The following is a 17,754-nucleotide window of genomic DNA, read 5'->3' as shown; positions in this document are numbered from 1 at the left end:
GGAAAGAGTATTACTTGTGTGATCATAAGGTATTTTAAGGCAATACAACCACACCAGCAAATGGTCAAATGATGCAGAAGAGACTGGGACTTCTCTTGTATGAGTCAAAAACACTTTTATGCACTTTTATAATGTATCTTTTGACAAACCCTCCCTGTCAACCTTTTGGCTCAATTTGTCCAAAAAGCCCAGGAAGTCCTGCAGGACTTTGATTACTGAGACATATTCCTGTTGGACAATTTGTACATTTTATAACTTTTCTCTGTGTAGCAGAAATAATACTATTTGGCCTTTAGGGGAAAAAATAGTCAATGTAATCATTGTGATACAGACGGGAGAAATATTAAGATTGTTAGTGTAAAAATACAAAATGACAAGTGAAATTCCTACATTCATAATTCTGAGATTTCTTTCAAAACACACTGAATATGTTGGAAAATAGTTGCTGTAAACGCTATATCACTGAAATGTGGAGTTAGAGGGTTTTTTGGGCGGTCCTAAAATTATATTTGCACAGCTGTATATAATATTTACAATATACAAAGTTGTTCGGTCTGAGAGTTTCAGAGTGAGGGATGCAAGAAGACACAGACAAAAAGTTTTCCTTTAGCAACCTTCAGCTCTGTGTTTTGGATTCTCCTTTTACCCATTAAAAAAGATACAGAGTTGCTAAGCAACCACCAAACAAATACAGAGAGTTCTGTTGTCTTCTCAGTTTAACCCTGTGTGTGTGTGTGTGTGTATGCACGTGTGCATGTGTGTGTGTGCGTGCGTGCGTGCGTGCGTGCGTGCGTGTGTGTGTGTGTGTGTGTGCGTGCATGTGTCTGCAGTTTTCATCTTGCCTGTCTGTCTGGCTACCTACGGGTATTTCTGTCTCTCATTCGGTTACATTTGTCTCACTCCCTCGTTATCTTGGCAAGCTGAAGTATAAGTGAGGAAGTGACACACAGTAACTGTGTGTGTGTGTGTCTGTGGTGTGTGTCTGTCTGTCTGTCTGTCTGTGTGTGTCTGTGTGTGTGTGTGTAGCTGTTTTTGTTTTCTGAGATGACATGGACACATGGGTGGGTCAGTTCACACTTGGCCTGATCCAGCCTGTTTCCTTGGCAACTGTTAGGCCAATTAGGAGCGGTTGACTTGCAGGTGACCTCGACACCCCAACTTCCATTCTTATGCAACACACACACACACACTCCCACATATGCACAGTGGTAGGTTATTGTCCTTTTGGTCACAACTTGTGACAACTGTGTGTGCATAGTTGTTGGACACGCCACAGACAGATGATGTGCACCAGAGGACAGATATGGCAGCTTTCATAACCGTAAAACAATAATGACTGACAATGTGCTTATCTATGCGTGCACACATAAACACCCACACTCAGAATACACACACACACACACACACATACACAGAGCTCCTCGTTAACAACCATACAGGCATGTCTTTCATTAATGCTTTTGGCTGTGCTCTGCCGTTCTTAAGGGCGATGCCACGTGTCATCACTTCCTACAGGTCGCCTAGATTTGTCTGTCTATCTGTGCAGTAACTAATGCAGGCCTACAGGTCAGCAAGGCACAAAATCATTACTATCAGATAGATAATGCAGCCAGGGCCTGTCACTTAACTCTGCAAGCAGGAGGACGAAATGAAGAGAGAAGGGAGGAGAAAATCGGCAGAGGAGGAGCAAGGAGTGATATCAAAGACACAGCAATCAGTAATTGTTTAACCACATAGATGCATAATTTGATTAAAGAGTGTTTATATTGTTTATGTGCATGATAATTGGAATTATAGGCTTGTTTTACTCATGTTTACACAACAACAAAACTCCTGTTAATAAACCTTTAGCGGCATCGGAGAATATTAATATCCCGGTGTGTTTACAACCTGTCAATCCGGTTGTTTTTTGAGTTGTGTTTAGAGATTAAATTAAAATCAGAAGCATGAAAAGGGAGTACGACGCTGGGGAATACAAAGCGAGCGCTCTAAATGAGGGAGGCATGGTTCAGACTGAAACGCAAAGAGACACAAGCAGTTCAGTCACAGGGCAGCGAGTTACATCCACAGGTTCACGTGTACAGTATTACAATATCTTACTTTATATATTCAAATATATATTCAGATGACATGTATGGTATGGATCTGTCTATTTCTGTCCATTTGTTTGCCCTTACTAAGACTACGGGGAGTAGTAATGAGCTCATAAAGGCTTAAAATACATTCAAGCTGACTGTGTGATAATGTGAATATTTTCATACAGTGAGCTCATGTGTTTTAATCAACTCTTCATGGAGAGAAGGCTCCATTTAATAGGCTATTAAAATTTGTTAGGAAACAATTATGAAAAAATAAAATATGCATTAAAAACACTCTCAGCTGCTGATGAGACAGAACTGAGTCATCAAATAAAATCTGGCTAGAGTGCCACATAAATTAGATAAGACTTTGGACAGCTTTTCTACATCTTCTTGTCACCACACACGGGAATATTTAAAAACCAGAATTTGAGTTCTCCGTGTGACAGCGCTCCTTACATTTCTGTGACACTTCCAGCTAACAAGGTGTCTATTATTACCTGGACTACCTCTTCTTTCCCAGTTCTTCCTACCACTTATTAATATGACTTTTCACTGCCTGCAGAAGCTTTGGTAAAGACAAGACTGAACAATCTGCACCAATTCCAGACAGCTCTTACAAAAATGATGCGTATCACATGCTGGAGGCATAAAGGTGCAGACAAAACACCTGAGTATACCAATATGCATCATTAAAATTAAACATGCACACACACACACACACACACACACACACACCTCCCTCATCAGCAGTAACAATTCATATCCATGGAGAGTGTGATTAGCACTTAGCGCCACCGCTCTAAAGGTCTCCATTAATATGTGAGACGGGCAGGTAGACAGACAGATCACTTTTGGCTACTAAATCTATCACCATGATGTTCTCCACAGGAAGATTACTGCACAATAGCCTCCACTTGGCATTTGGCACACAGCATATTTTACAGGATTTACCACAACATTGTTGCTACAACACTCTTGTTTTTTAAGAGCCCATATCAGCCCACTTTGTCAGCAACCTGCACGGCCCACCATTTCTCCTTTCCTATTTTTCTATTTGTCTGTTTTCCCCTTTTGTGTTGCTCCCTCTACACCCCCAAAACAAATACACCTTTTTTTTTTAGGTCTCATTTCAATCATCTCCTGCATCTATTCAACAATGTTTTTTGCATCTCTGATTTATTTTTTCTTGTTTGTGTACTTACACTCAATATAAAGTACGTCACACACTAATTCAACTTTAATGCCAATGTTCGGTCTGTTGTCTTTCAATATAAAATGATCCCACATCACTGAAATACTTCATTTAACAGATATCTCTGCTTTCATTTATTCTTTTTTGTGGATTTCTTTTTGTATAAATTATCTGCACTGTATCTAAGAATACATGTACATTACTTTGGACATTGAGCTGTAAATTTACATACAATTGCAATATTATTTTCCGTGTACAAATGTACACAGATTCTATGGTGACAGGGTCGCAATCAGGTCCTTCAAATTTGTTTCTCACTGCCGTACAAGATGACTCATAGAAATGTTTTCCGATCTGCCACCACGATAGACCAGGTATGGTTAAGTTTAGACGTCTAAAATATTTTGTTTATGATGAAAAACTGTGGTCATAAAAGAAACAAAAGGTTGAAACGGTGTTAGGAAACAGGATACAAACAGTGATGTGATCTTTTCATTCAGGAAAACCAGTTGTCCAGCTTTGCCTTTAATCCATCACATCAGATCTCTTGAGATATCTTCATAATAACTGATTTTTTGTTGAGTGAGAGAGCGAAAGGAGAAAGAAGTAGAAAAGTTGTTGTCTGTTTATTCCTCGATCATCTGACATTTATCCGTTGTTTAACCTATTCAGTCACACGTTGTCATACATTTAACCTATTGTCTTTTTGGTTTCACAGTGTTCATGTTTATTTGTTCTCATGCGCATTCTCATCCACTGATGTAATTTGAAATGATTCATGAATAATTAAACATCGTGGTGTGAACCCATTCTTCTACACTGATGCAATTGAACAAAAATGCAACATGGGCGATGGGAGGTAAACACATGGGAAATGAGTGGGAAGCAGAATTACCAATACACACATCTAATTCAACAAGCACACACACACACACGCACACACTCCGGTTGAACTTTGCTTTTGCAGGATTTGGTGGTTTTCTGTGGGAGCACTTTGATGTCCGGCAGACAGCAGTACCAACCCTCTATCCTCCAACACGCACACGCATACTTGAAAGACAAAATTGTCCGGCTTGACCCTTAAATGACTTCAGCAGTCGTTCAAACAGACAGGCAAAAAGACAGAGAGGGTTAAAATAAACTTTGACAAACAAAGCGTATATTGTAGTTTTACAGGATAACCTTTCGCACTGAAATGCAAGTGCTTTACTTTCCTTTGAAGGTGGCTGTACAACAGCGTTAAGAGCTACTGCAACAAAAGACAGAGGATCACTTCACACACACATACAGAAGCCTTTCTGTCAGATATACTCAGCTCAGCCTGGAAGTAATCAGAGTAACTCAAAAGGGGAATTTAAGGAGAGACGAACAGGTGGAAGCAGGAAATATACTGGGATGGGAGAGGAGAGACGACATCATGACATAACTGTAAAAAACGACAACAACAATATCTTCTTTCAAGGAAAGGGCATTAAAAAGAAGAAAGGTATTCCTATCTTTCTGTGTGGTTAAAAAGACACTATTGCAACAACTCAAAAAAACTCCATGAAGCGGTAAATAAAATGTTTTACTATTATTATTACTGTTATTATATGCCTTTAGAGGGCACCTGTGGAAAATATACTTTCAAATCTGTATGCCTTCTCATAAACCTGTGCTATCACTCACATTATACTTGGAAAGTTTTTTTAACATCGTTGTTGCCATAAACCACCCAAGTCAGGGAGGAGTAACGATGCAAAAGAGCTCAGAGCAGAGCGACTCGGTGCTGCTGAGAGACTGGGAGAGTGAGAGAAAGACAGAGAGGGAAAGAAATAAAACATAGAGAGAGAGAGAGAGAGAGAGAGAGAGAGAGAGAGCGCACACCCATCCTGAAGTGAGCAAAGCAAACTTTCAAGAAGAAAGTCGCCCAGATGCCATGCGTGGGAGGCAGCCCTTATTTATTTATTTCTGTTTATCTGGCTGTCAGTAATTTATTCCGAACGCGCTGTTTAAAATACTCCTTCTCCCTCTGTCTCTCCATCGCTTCCCCACAGATTAGAGGGGGGCTGCGACAGGGCTGCGAATCCCCTTCTCCTATATTGTCTGACAAATATCTAAAAGGGGAGGCAGAGCGGCGGCAGCTCTTGTTCTTTCTCAAGCGCTGAGCTGAGACAAAGAGGTGTGGCAGGATTTGTTGCTGTATACTTGCACCTGCTTAACAGTCGGAGATTGGTTGCGTGCACAGTGGGTCTCAATACAAGCGAAAGCAAACAGAGGCGTGCACACAGACAGACGCGCACACAAATGTTGCACGCGCACGCGTACAAAGGCAGAACTCTCTCACCATGGGTTTAATTTGCAAAGATTAAAGTCTGCAGTGTGTTCGCAGCAACACACACACGTAAAAACAACTGGGAGTTTGAGTGCTTGGCTAAGTGTTGTGGCCTAGAGCATACTGCCTGCTGTTTCTGCATCTCTCTCTCTCTCTCTCTCTCTCTCTCTCTCTCTCTCTCTCTCTCTCTCACACACACACACACACACAAACACACACACACACACACACACACACACACTCACAATGAATGATGACATGACACAAAGCCTGATGAAATGATATCTAGGAGCCCCTTCAGAGTGCAGGGCTCACCTAACACACACACACTCAACAAATGAAATCTCATCATATTCAGATAGAGAAGAAAGGATTACCTGCGGCTGATTGCTGGATGAGAACATGTAGAAAGGGAATTGAATCCTCATTCAGTCGTGTGTGTGTGTGTGTGTGTGTGTGTGTGTTTTACTCTCTTTCTTTGACCTCTCTCTGACTTACTTCCCATTTAACTCAAATGGATCAGTTTTCCCGTTTAATGATTTCTTTTAAGGAAGACAACAGACGTCATTTTGGGGCATTCGGGGGTGATGGGTGAACACGACGATGCATTTATATGCTGTGTGCTAGTAAACTGTGTGTAAGATGATATATCTGAGATGAAAAATAACCTTAAATGTCAGCAATTTATGTGACAGGTGCCTCAGTGTGTGTGAACTTACAATGTTCATGAGCGTGAGCAGGTACTTTTGGACGTGCTCCTTGCCGTGAAACTGGACCACAGAGTCGTCGACGCCCAGCAGCACCTCGATGTTGTAGGCCCTGTCCAGGCTCTGTCTGCGCATTCGCCCTGCTCGGGTGTGGTTGATGCTCTGCTCCACACCACGGTACAGAGACTCCAGGTCCATCAGACCACCGAGATCAGCACCTGGAGACAGAAAAAAACGTGAGTTTTGCAATGAGACAGGTATTTAAGGTATAAAAAACGATACATAAACTCACAGGTTTGATTCATGGATGATGGTGTACAAATCTTATTAAACAGCATTCAACTAATTCTATGTAATTCTCCACAAGGATGGTTTATTATGACAATATAAGCATGTAATCTGTGATAAACAGCACCCAGCCTGAAGCTTGAACAAGCACCAGGTCGTCCAGCTTTATTCGGTGGATTAAACCTGCCAAAAATGTTTTACCAGCTGAGCAAAACTCAGACTACAGCAACAATCTCTGCAGACCTGCACCATGGTGGCACAATGTGTATCCACAAAGTTATTGTAAAGAAACAGCTCACAAACTAAAGCACAATTAAGCATGTCTTGAAGATAGCTCAGATTATTATGCATTGCCCGTGTTTCTTTAGCAATAGCTGCTTTCATGCTTGTGTGTCTCCACATACAGTATCTGCCTCTCTCTATGGTGTTACGGTGTTTCGAACACTTTTGCGGTGTACGTGCTTAGCGTGTGCTTATTTGAGCGCTTGCATGTCGATGCCTGTGTGTCCGTCTTCCGTTTTCCTTGTTCGAAATACCAGTCGATGGGAATCGAGCATGTGTATCCCCTGTAACCGGTGGTAACGGTGCGTCAATCCTACACAGATCCTCTCCTAATCAACCAAATATTTCTACTCCCATCTGAATAAAAGCAGCAGATGGTGCTTGCTAAACACATGGATTAAGACAGCTCCCTCACACAGGGGCTGCCCACCCTGCTCTTTTCTTGGCTTGATAAATGGTATGAAAAAGTAAATTGCGCAGAAAAACTCAACTTTAAGGTTATTCTACAGGAAAGTGTTCAACCTACAGTAGGCTGGACTTGTTTAGATCAGTACTAACTTCTCTGGTTTTGCCTGCATTGGTATTTTAGGCAGCATGTTGTTATATTCTTCAGACATTTAAAAAAAAAAAAAGCAGACTGACTCCTGAATGACTGTATTAAGTTTTTTAACGTCTGGTCTCATTCTGTTTCTTCTTTTCTCAGCAAATAGTTGGAGTCAGTGAGGATACAGAAGATAAATTGTGCTGTCTCCAGAGCCAAGGCCATCCTCACTCGCTGTCCTCCCTCATACTCCACCCCTCCCCCTCTCTTTTCCACCGTCATGGTATGTAGACAAAGCGTTGCCTTGCTTGTACGGAAGCTGTTGAGGACCAAGTCATGCAATCTTGAACATGCGGTCTCACTGGAATCAACACAGAGCTATCCTCCTTGACACCAGCCAAGGCCTCCCACAGCCAAGGATGACACACAACACAGCTCATGGAGCGGCGTGTGTGTGTGTGTGCGAGTGTGTATGCAGGTGCTTGTGTGTAAGCGCTGTGTGAACAAACATTTCCAATTGGGCTATAAATCACTGTTCCAGCAGGAGCTTTAATTTAGTTGAAGCTTGGGTGTGGGGCCGACTAACTGTAAGGCTGCTTTTGACTGTGGAGCTTTATTTAGAGGTGCTGGGTGGTGAGTTAATTCAACACGTGGCATGAGAGGACAGTCAGAGCGCCTGTGTTTTGACACATACGGTTTGAAGAAGTGTTGAGCAGGGGGTAAAGAACAAGATGCAAGAGGAAGATACAAGGACGACAGGGGGAGAGAAAAAGAGAGATCTGCCACCTTGTCTCCCAATCAGCAAGGGGCATCCCGCTTTCCCACTCCCTCTTATGCAACGTTTCCAAGGCAACGGGCTCATGGGTAAAACAACGACCGCGTGGCTAATATTGGCTCCTGAGTCGCTAGCAGAATGAATCTGGAAGTCTGAATATGATCCCATATCTGCCCACATTCCAGTGAGTGACAGAGTAATACCCACACAGAAAGAGAGAGCGAAACAGTCGGGGCAAAGATGGAGGATAATATAGAGAAAGAAAAGAGACGATGAGAGGAGAATTTAAAGATTTTTGCAGCACGTACTTTTGTTCTGTTTCACACACACACACACACGCAGCGAACATTTCTTCTCCTTGTTAGTAAGAGGAAGCCAGATTTAAAGCGTGTGTGCTTCATAACAACCCTTGGCTCTTCCTAGTTATAGCTGCCTTTAACGAGCCTTATGTCATAACCACACCATCTGCTTTTAAAGACAGGTCCGGATATTTTTACCTTTTGCTTATGTAATGTTGATACAAAACAGAGAGAAAAACACTATTGTGTTCTCACTTTTAACTCTGTGCCTTCACAAAATTGCATTTGCCTTGAAGACTGCGAATGAGACAATGCAGGGACATTGCATAACACGCGGCCACAGCTGTACGGTAAGTGGAAGGGAAAAAAAAAAGTAGGCATAACTCAAAGTGACACTGGTAGGAGTGGAAAACAAGACGCGACTAAACCAAAAAATGTTGATCGGGACACGACTCGGGTGGCGTGCTCTAACTACTTTAACTTCTAAGTTTCATCGCACCTCTGTCCTTGCTTACACTCTGCTAGAACACTAATTTTTTTTCTTGCTTCGGCTCTTTTGGAGCAAGTTTTTCAGACAACGCTGTGGAGGAATAAGGTGCAAGAGAGATTGAGGGAGGCGGTGAGGGAGGTGAGAGGTAGAGCTGAGGGGTGTGATGGATGAGAGAGAGAGATGAGAAGAGACCAGAAGGACCTTGGGTGTTGTGAGTTTCGCTTCAAGCTATCGCAGTGATCGAGAATATCACTTGTCTTGTAGATGCATCCGAGTCTGTCTGTGTGACAGCGGACGAAGCATGAGGACGCGTTGCCGCATTTCTCGCAGCAATAACTTATATTAGCCTCTTAACTGTTATCACTCAACCTACAGAGAGGGGATTGATCATAACAATCTCCATTTCTCTCCTCTTTCCTCTTCTTCTTCCCACACTTTATAGCGTACCTGCACACACATAACCCTTCATGTTCCCTCCTACCTAAAACTTTTCTTCCCATTTCCTGCCCATTCTCAATCCTCATTTACATTTTTTCACGCTCCTGTCTGTATCCCTTTATACCCCGCCCCTTACCTCCAACTTCTCCACACACACGGCCCACTCTTTTTCACATTCAGGTGGGGTATAGAGCACGGCCTTATTAGGAGACAAAGGTTCTTTGTCTTTCAACCTTTGCAAAATGTCAAGAATGTCTGGTTGTCCACTGAATACAAGGTGGAGGGGAGGAGGGGAGGGCGAGACTATAAGCCACAACAAGAGAGCGAGAACGAGGATGATAATTCAGGTCAAGCCACATCTTACTACTGAGCAGTGGTCTTTGGTTTTAAGATGACTGTTTGGCAGTCAGGTGTGGCACATTGCTCTAGTCTGCATTCAGGAGCTCTACTGTATAAAGACTGGCTTTGACCTTATGATGGTCACTCTGCCCATCAAGGTGGGGGCAGCGGGGGTTGGTTGGTTGGCAATACATGCTTTTTAGTAACATCCAGACATAAAAGAAATAAAATAAACAAGGTACAGATTCAACTAAAGTCATCACAGGCAGGTGGAGGATTATTATTGAGAATGGTCAGACCGGGTGGGTGGGGTCGCAGGAGTAAGATGGATATATCCAGAACTCTGGATGCTCTGCATCACCCAATCTCGCTCCTGTGACCACCTCTGTCCTCCAGACACTCCCAGAACAGATTCAATTCAAAGTCCACCTAACCCACAAACCCCTACATAACCAGGTCCGCTGTTACCTCAGTGACCAGCTCCACCACCACCGTGCTCCAATCCCACTGCCTCCACTCGCCCACCTCCTGTTTCCACCTCTTAGGAACAAGCACTGGGCTGACAGAACCTTATTTGATAAATTTACTGTATTGTTTCAGGTTCTGAAATTAAAATGTGTCCCATTATGAAATAGTATTATGAGAATTATATTAATCAGATGAAAATTTGTTATTATTTGTTGCATACACAAGTGAATTTTCCCTCAGGATTTTCCCTCAGGAGTGATTAAAATCTTTGGTTTAGTGTATTTTGGAGATGTTTCTGACACAGTCCTTACTCATGAGTGGTGGCAGGCGGAGCGGAGTTGGAGAACTCATTAGTGCTCACCTGAGTTCAAGGCTGTCAGCCCACAGGGAGGCGCAGAGTTAACCACACACGTGAACTAATTTACTTACAGGCACGTCTTGGTCACATAGCTCAGGGCATGGACATTTTGTTTCCCTGGTGACAGTTTTATGGGCTGTCATGGTGATGAGTGGCTCGGACAGCGGATTGTTAACACTGCTGCTAGCATCTGGGCAAGTAGCAACATGCCACGCTGTCCCACACAATGTCCCCGTACTGACTGCTCATTATTTCTAAGCTGCCATATGACAGCTGTAAAGGCAACAGAGTGTGGAACACATAGTGAACGACCCTTCCCATAATCACACTGCCGTTAATTATTTAGATTGGCAATCAGCAATCTAATTTTACATGGACAGCTCCCTGAAGACCATAATAATTATTCATACATCAAGCTATGAACTTTGTCCATTTATTAATAAGTGCTTTAGGTTAGGGCTGTTTATTTTTAACCGTGATTTCTACAACGCTGATGAGATGTTTGGAGTGGTCGAGCTTCGGCTGCGTTTCATGTCCGAGGATCCATAATATTTAGACTGATGTGTTATATCCATCTGTGCTCCCTGAAGTGGAGCAGTGGACCATTTTTAATATTGCATGAAGCAGCCTTTATAATCAGCAGGCGAGAGGGCCACCTATCCTCGCCACAGCTCGGTGTGTCTATGTGGATTTCTGGTGGTTCGGGAGACAAGGCAACCTTTAGCTATTCCCTCTTGCATAACTGCCTGTCTGTTAGAGACACACGGGGCTGGTGGCTGCCGGGGAGGTGCTGTGGTGCACACCAATTCCCCCTTGTGTCTTGCTGTACCATGGTTTCATTAGCCGAGCTGAACCACTTCTTCATGAAGTCTATGCATGCCGAGTTACCTACACATTCATAATGCAAGGCCACCAAGTGAAATAATGCTCTGCTGTGAAACTGACAGAAGTCACACTTATGATTGCACATGTTGTCACAAATGAGCTCAAACTGAGTGGCGGTATTTCTGACAAGCCACTGCCTTCTTTCTGACAGTGACCGCCTCTTGTCAGGGTCGATAATTACAGCAAAGAAGAACAGCCCATGTAAACACTGCAAACACATCTCAAAACACAGTAATCCAATCACTGCCATCCACAGAGGCAATATTGTTGGCAAAGATCAATTATGTCCCCAAACTCTCTCTCTCTCTTCGCTCTGTGGTTGGATCTACAGAGCTCGATGTAAACTGGAGAGCCTTAGTGTCCAATAAGACAGCAAAGCCAGGCTGATATAGGGCTTACTGCAGGTCTCATCCAGTCTGAAACTGACCCGTCTGAGTGCCTGTCTGCCCGTTCTTTCCCATGTCTGTCTACATCTGCCTCAGAAAGCCAGACATTTATAAAGGTCTCTTATGAAATCAAAAAGTACGAAAAGATTTCCAGCCATGACAGGTCAGTGAAGATAAACACATAACAGCGTGAGTATGCAGAGTACCGCCTATGTAGACAAGGCACATTCTTCATCTACATCTCTTATTACTGTCTTATCAAGCTCCACTGCTTGTCTACTTTAAGAAAACTTGTACAGCTATGAATCAATCTTACTGGGAAACGGTGTGTGCATCAAGAGGGAGATAAAGAGAGAGGGGCTGACAGCAAAGTGCAAGGTCCGGCTCCCTTAGTACTCATAAATCTCAGCAGAGACAGTCCCTCGCTGGCTTGAAGGGTTTGTGGCCCCCTTGCCACCTCTTTCTCCCAACCCTGCAACCCCTCTCAGCCTGTCACCTCTCTCCTTCTGTAACCTCATCCTCTAATCTCACAGTATATATCAACCCTGTCATCCTAAAAATTATGTTCATATACTAATTTTCATCCGAATATACGTTTGGCTGCATGGATTATGTTTCCATCAACATAAAGAGGATGTTCATGTCCTATATGCAGCATTTCATTCTGGGCAACTCTTTTTCTAGACTGTGGTCTTGGTAAAGCCTTTAAACCCGATCACTGGCTTTACGTACAGGCTTTTGGCAGATTCATTTGTATGTGAGCGGGATTTTGTGTATTCTACAACACCTTTTATGGAAAAAATTTTGAAGAATGTAAGCCTAATATTCACTTTCCTTTTAGCTCGGTGTTGCTCTTTTTAGCTGCAAAATGTTCATCAGCTAGTCTAACAACTTTGTCTGTCTCGCACAGTGGGTTTTTTAACAGCTGCCTGTTGTGGGTAAAAAAATAATGCTGAGAGTGGTTGAATCAAGATTGTAAAGCAGAAAACCCAAACCATGTGCTCATTAATGAAAAAAAAAACTTCCAGGAGCTGTAGACTTGGTTGCTAATTCTCTACGAGTTCAGCACTACAAGATACCCCTTTGAAATGACACATAGTCACCTGATCCATTGTTAATATAGACACATTGATTACAGCAACGTCCTGTGCATGTGTACGCCCAACCTGACCTCTTCCTTACAACTTCTCTGCATTAAAGGAAGGTCACATTACCAATCAAAATAATCCACACATGGATTAGTGTCTGCAATCTGTTGAAGCAGTGTTACATGCTTGTATCTCTATCTTGCTTCTGCTCTGTCCTCTGTTTGCTGGTGACCTCTGCCCTCTAGCAGACTCAAAATTGAATTGAAACTGGTTAATCAGTTTGTGATGGTCCGATAGATATAGGTCTGTTCAGATATAACAACTATACCAATAGAGACCCTTTTGCCAAAAAATAATAAAAAGAGACACAGGAAAAATAAGGAAAAAACAAATATTAAAACTCTTGTTTCGGCTCCTCTTTTTTTTGTTCCTGCTCCTATCCTCATTTCTCCTTCCTTCACCCATAGCCTCAGGAAATGTCCTGTCCTGTCCTGTCCTGGCTGTGAAGTACTCAAAGAACAGCCAACGCCAGCCACATGAGACACCCAGCACCACAGTTATTATGACAGGCCAGTCAGCCAAACATCTGTCAACCTGAGCACTGTAGGGATGGAGGGAGTGGAGGAGGTGATGTAGGTGGAGAGGGAAGGGGGAGAGCTGTAGAAGAGGGAAAAATGAGAAGGTGGATGGGGCATTGGGTTCATACCATCCTGTGACTATCAAGAGAAACCGCATGATTCCCTTTTCTGCAGCTCAACATTAGAGGAGAGTGTCTTTATTTCTTTAATTAACACCATTTGGCAGACTGTGAAGTCAGCTGGTTTGCAAAGGTTTACTGACACGCAAACAGACACGTAACACACTCTAAACGGGACTCAAGCTCAAATATATTTGGGCAAGGTGCAAATGGCAATGCCGTGGTGTTAATGCTTCAAAGGTGTCAGTCTAGATTCTTTAGTCACAGCTTCTCGTTGAGTTTATTGATGTATCTACATCCTTGTGTGTTTCTGTGGCGTGGTAACACCTGGATGTTTTGACAAGACAACTGCAGGTGGACTAGTAAATACTTGTCCCACAGGCAAAGCAGGTGGGAACAGCCAAACAACAAAAGCTACTACAACAGCTCACCTGTGGGAATGGCTGAAATAAATACTTGATGACCAGACAGGTTAAAGTTCTCCGTCTATACTAAGACCACCTGCAAGTTTTCCATCTCTTCTCTTTGCCTTCCTCTCCTTTCCTGCGTCCTTCATTTCCTCTTTTATTCATTAAACGTACCTTCGAAAGTGCTTTTGAAAGGGTAGATATGGAGTTAGAGTGGGTGAGGGAAGGAGAAAGTCTATCTAAAGGTGTGAGACAATATGTATGCAAATGTTCTCTTCAAGCAGCTCACCGGTAGATCCGAGCCCGAGCAAGCCTGCCATAGGGTGGCAGGATGAGGATTTATCATCCAATAACACCTCATCATAAATGATAATGATAAACACATAAGCCAGGCTGCAACATAGTTACGCACCATCTCTAACCTCGCTACATAAACAGGGTAGTAAATCAACAGAGATATTGTAATGTTTTAGACAATTAAGGCAAGGGGTACTTGAATAAACCAAAGACTTGGACATTGGGAGGTGAATAAAAATAAAAGTGTTTTGGCATTTAAAAACTGGCATGGAGTTATTACTGCCTAGTCGGCCCACAAACACACAGACGGAGTTGTTTTCAATTGCACAGTGCTCAAGCCAGACGGGAGAGAATTAATAAGGCACTACAGTGTATCGGTGTTACTAAATTGGCGGTGTTTCATAACAAAGTCTTTCAGTTAGTTATCAATTAGAAACAATTAAAAGAGCCATTCATCATTCTTACAAAGCTGGCTCTGTACAGGGAGCAGCACTGACAGAGCTGATAAAATGTAATCAAAACCATAATCAGCTGGCGCTCTTTAACAGAGACTAATGTTGACAGAGCTGAGGTATGTTTATGTGAAGATCACACCTCCAACTAGCTCCACTGGACATAAAACTGTGCACGTCCATCAAACAAACACATGGCCAATGAAGCACAATCTGTGCAGCAAAAGTGACAACGGGAGGAAAAACAGGACAGGAACATGTTTAAAGTCAAGCTGCGATGAAGCTTCAAAACAAAACATGCTCGAGAAATCACACAAACAAGTCCAACCCTTAGGCCCTTGGCGATCGTCAGTACAGCATGTGTCTGCATGACTTTGAAGCCATGTGCTGGTCTATCTGAGTGCATTCTGTTGATTGACATACAGTTTCCTGCATTGCATCTTTCCTGGAAAACCCTTCCCATATTAATGTCCATATTATCACTGCTTTGTTGGTAACCAAGAGAGATAGGATCTTAATGCAAAGATGCACTAGGGGAAAGGAAGCAGTATCCCACACACAATTTATCTCTGCACATCCAACTTCCCCAACTCAAGTCCCCCAGAGGCGATCGTGACACAGGGTGAGGCTACAACCCCCCCAACTCCCAGGCATATGGCTAATCAATGCAGCCTTTTCCGTGCAAAGGTAACTTTATACTTGAGAAGGGAGGATAGGGGAGCTACCAACGTGGCCTCCCTGTCTCTCTATCCTAATGAAGCTCCCAGGTAATCAAATCACTGTACACACAGGCAGATGGCCAATAAGGGAATAACCACCGGGGCTCTTTGATGGGATCACAACAAAGTTTTAAAACTTACCAGTGAGTCATTTCTCCTCTTTCTCTGCATCTATTTACCGTTAATCAAAACTAATTGTGTATGTGGCTACATGACTTTAAAATGCTCCATGTGTCATTTATTTATGTGTGCATTTTACAACACTCTCTCCACAGACACATACCGTACAAATACAGTTGATGATACATTTCATCAATTGCTGCATCCTTCATTTGCTGGACTAGATTAAAGTTGTGAAGTGAGAGGAGTCATTTCATTTTGTGTTATGTTCATTCTATGCATAAACTATGAAAGGCACCTCAAAGCTGCGCCACTGCACCACCCAAATGGCCAGAGGAAAGAAATGCTGATTTAATGAACCTTTATTACAGAAAAAAAATGTTTTGCCAGACACTGGTGCAACGTATGACATCACTTATTACTACACTGCATGACAATAATTGCTGGTACAGGTCTATCATCAGTGTAATTAGTTCCACCTGTGCATTCCTGCTATAACCACTCAAAAAAGTCTGCTGTGAAAACCTGAGAATGGATCTGCTGAATAATGCCAGTAATGCTATCAGGCTAATACAAGATAGACAGACTTTGGAAAGGGAGAAAACAAAAACAATTGTGATGTAAGTTGAATCCAAAATAGTTTACCAAGTGTCAAGTTTACTTGATTTCTCAAAGAGAAGGCACAACAGGTGGTTGGGGAACCACTGGCACAGACAGCATCAAGTGACTGGCAGCTGAAGCACTTCCAAAGATTGGCTAGGCATCTCAGAAAATCTCTGTTGGATTAATACTACAAAGGGTTAGCAGGTGCACTGGAAAAAAAAAATCTAGATCTGGAGATAAAGTCAAAGAAAAACTGTGTCAACAAAATTATGGGAGTTAAATGTCCATAGTGTAGTGGAATCTAGTGGGGAGGCTGTGTATTGCAATCAATGGAAACATAAAGCTTTTAAACGAAGCTATCAGAAGGGCATGTATATGTCTTGAATTGGTGGCTCCTTTGACTTCTATACTCAATAAACATAATTATAATATGACAGTCTGAACACTTATCCATTCCCTTCACACCAGTCAGTACAACCTCAACAGATGGAACAATGCCATTGATGTCAGTCAAAATGAAAAGTTTTGTCAAAATAAAAAAGTGCATGATGATCCATGAGGGATTGTGAGGGATAAAAGAGGGAAAGTAAACTATTATCTGCTTTATGTCAGGATGAAACTTGTATTTACACTAATCCCTTTCATAACAATAATAATCCCTTCCACAGCATAGCACTATTAACTAATTACCTTTCAATCAATATGTTAAGAATGACTCAATCAGAAAAACTTGGCATAATCTAAGGATGACTGTTGGCAGCTATACAGGCGACAGGCTCAGGGGGGCGAAACAGGCTGCTGTATGTCCTCTAGCTAGATTTAATAAAGAGAGGTTATTATAAAGGAATATTTTTCTCTCCCAATCTAGGAACTGGCCGTAAGACCTGTCTCATTCTCCTCGCTCTGCAGAGCGAATAATACCCACTAATCCCAGACACAGAAAGAGGCTGTGGGGATGATAGTGAGGACGAGAGAGAGAGAGGGCAAGAGCTAATGTCATTATTTACAGTTTTTTTTATCTTTTGTTGTTTTTTTTAATACTTTAATTTAGGTGAGTCTCATTCTCAAGAGAGACCTGTTAAGTCCTCTCTTCAACCGTTAGACCTCATCATGTTGGTCTGTGGGTGTGTGTGTGTGTGTGTTGTCACCAGAGCATGCACAGTGCGGAGGACTAGACACAGACCAAAGAGTCGCAATCCCCAGCAGTGTTCATTTAGGAGGGTTCACACTGACAGTGCGGACACACACAACCACACACACACAGGAAGCTCCCAGGCCCATCCTATCCAGTGTGATGTAATGAGATATCTGCTGTTTCCCATTCAAGCCTCTTCAATCTCCACAGAGCAAAAAACAACTAATGGAGAAGAGAGGAGAGGAAAGGGGAAGAAAAAGAGGACGCGAACTAGAGGACAAGGAGCAAAATCAGATTCCTCTCTTTCTGTCTTCCTCCCCCTCTCTGTTTAAGGGAGTAATATGTCTCCATCTCTGTCTATCCTATTGTAATGGAGTAGGTCTCACTACGCTG

The 17,754-nt window shown here is 42.6% G+C and overlaps 1 protein-coding gene across 3 annotated transcripts in view; it reads right to left on the bottom strand.

Moving 5' to 3' along the window:
• LOC104927075 (A disintegrin and metalloproteinase with thrombospondin motifs 2) overlaps nt 1-17,754 on the bottom strand; it is a 120,634-nt gene that overhangs the window by 20,695 nt on the left and 82,185 nt on the right. For all 3 annotated transcript variants that reach the window (XM_027282079.1, XM_019265504.2, XM_019265505.2), the window contains exon 4: nt 6,307-6,512. In XM_027282079.1, the coding sequence (XP_027137880.1) occupies nt 6,307-6,512 (206 nt within the window). The remainder of the gene's footprint in view (nt 1-6,306; nt 6,513-17,754) is intronic.

The sequence above is a fragment of the Larimichthys crocea genome, chromosome I, assembly GCF_000972845.2.
Source record: "Larimichthys crocea isolate SSNF chromosome I, L_crocea_2.0, whole genome shotgun sequence".
NCBI classification, from domain to species: Eukaryota; Metazoa; Chordata; class Actinopteri; family Sciaenidae; genus Larimichthys; species Larimichthys crocea.
The sequence above is the reverse complement of the archived record's forward strand: the minus strand, read 5'-3'. Positions and strand labels throughout refer to the sequence as shown.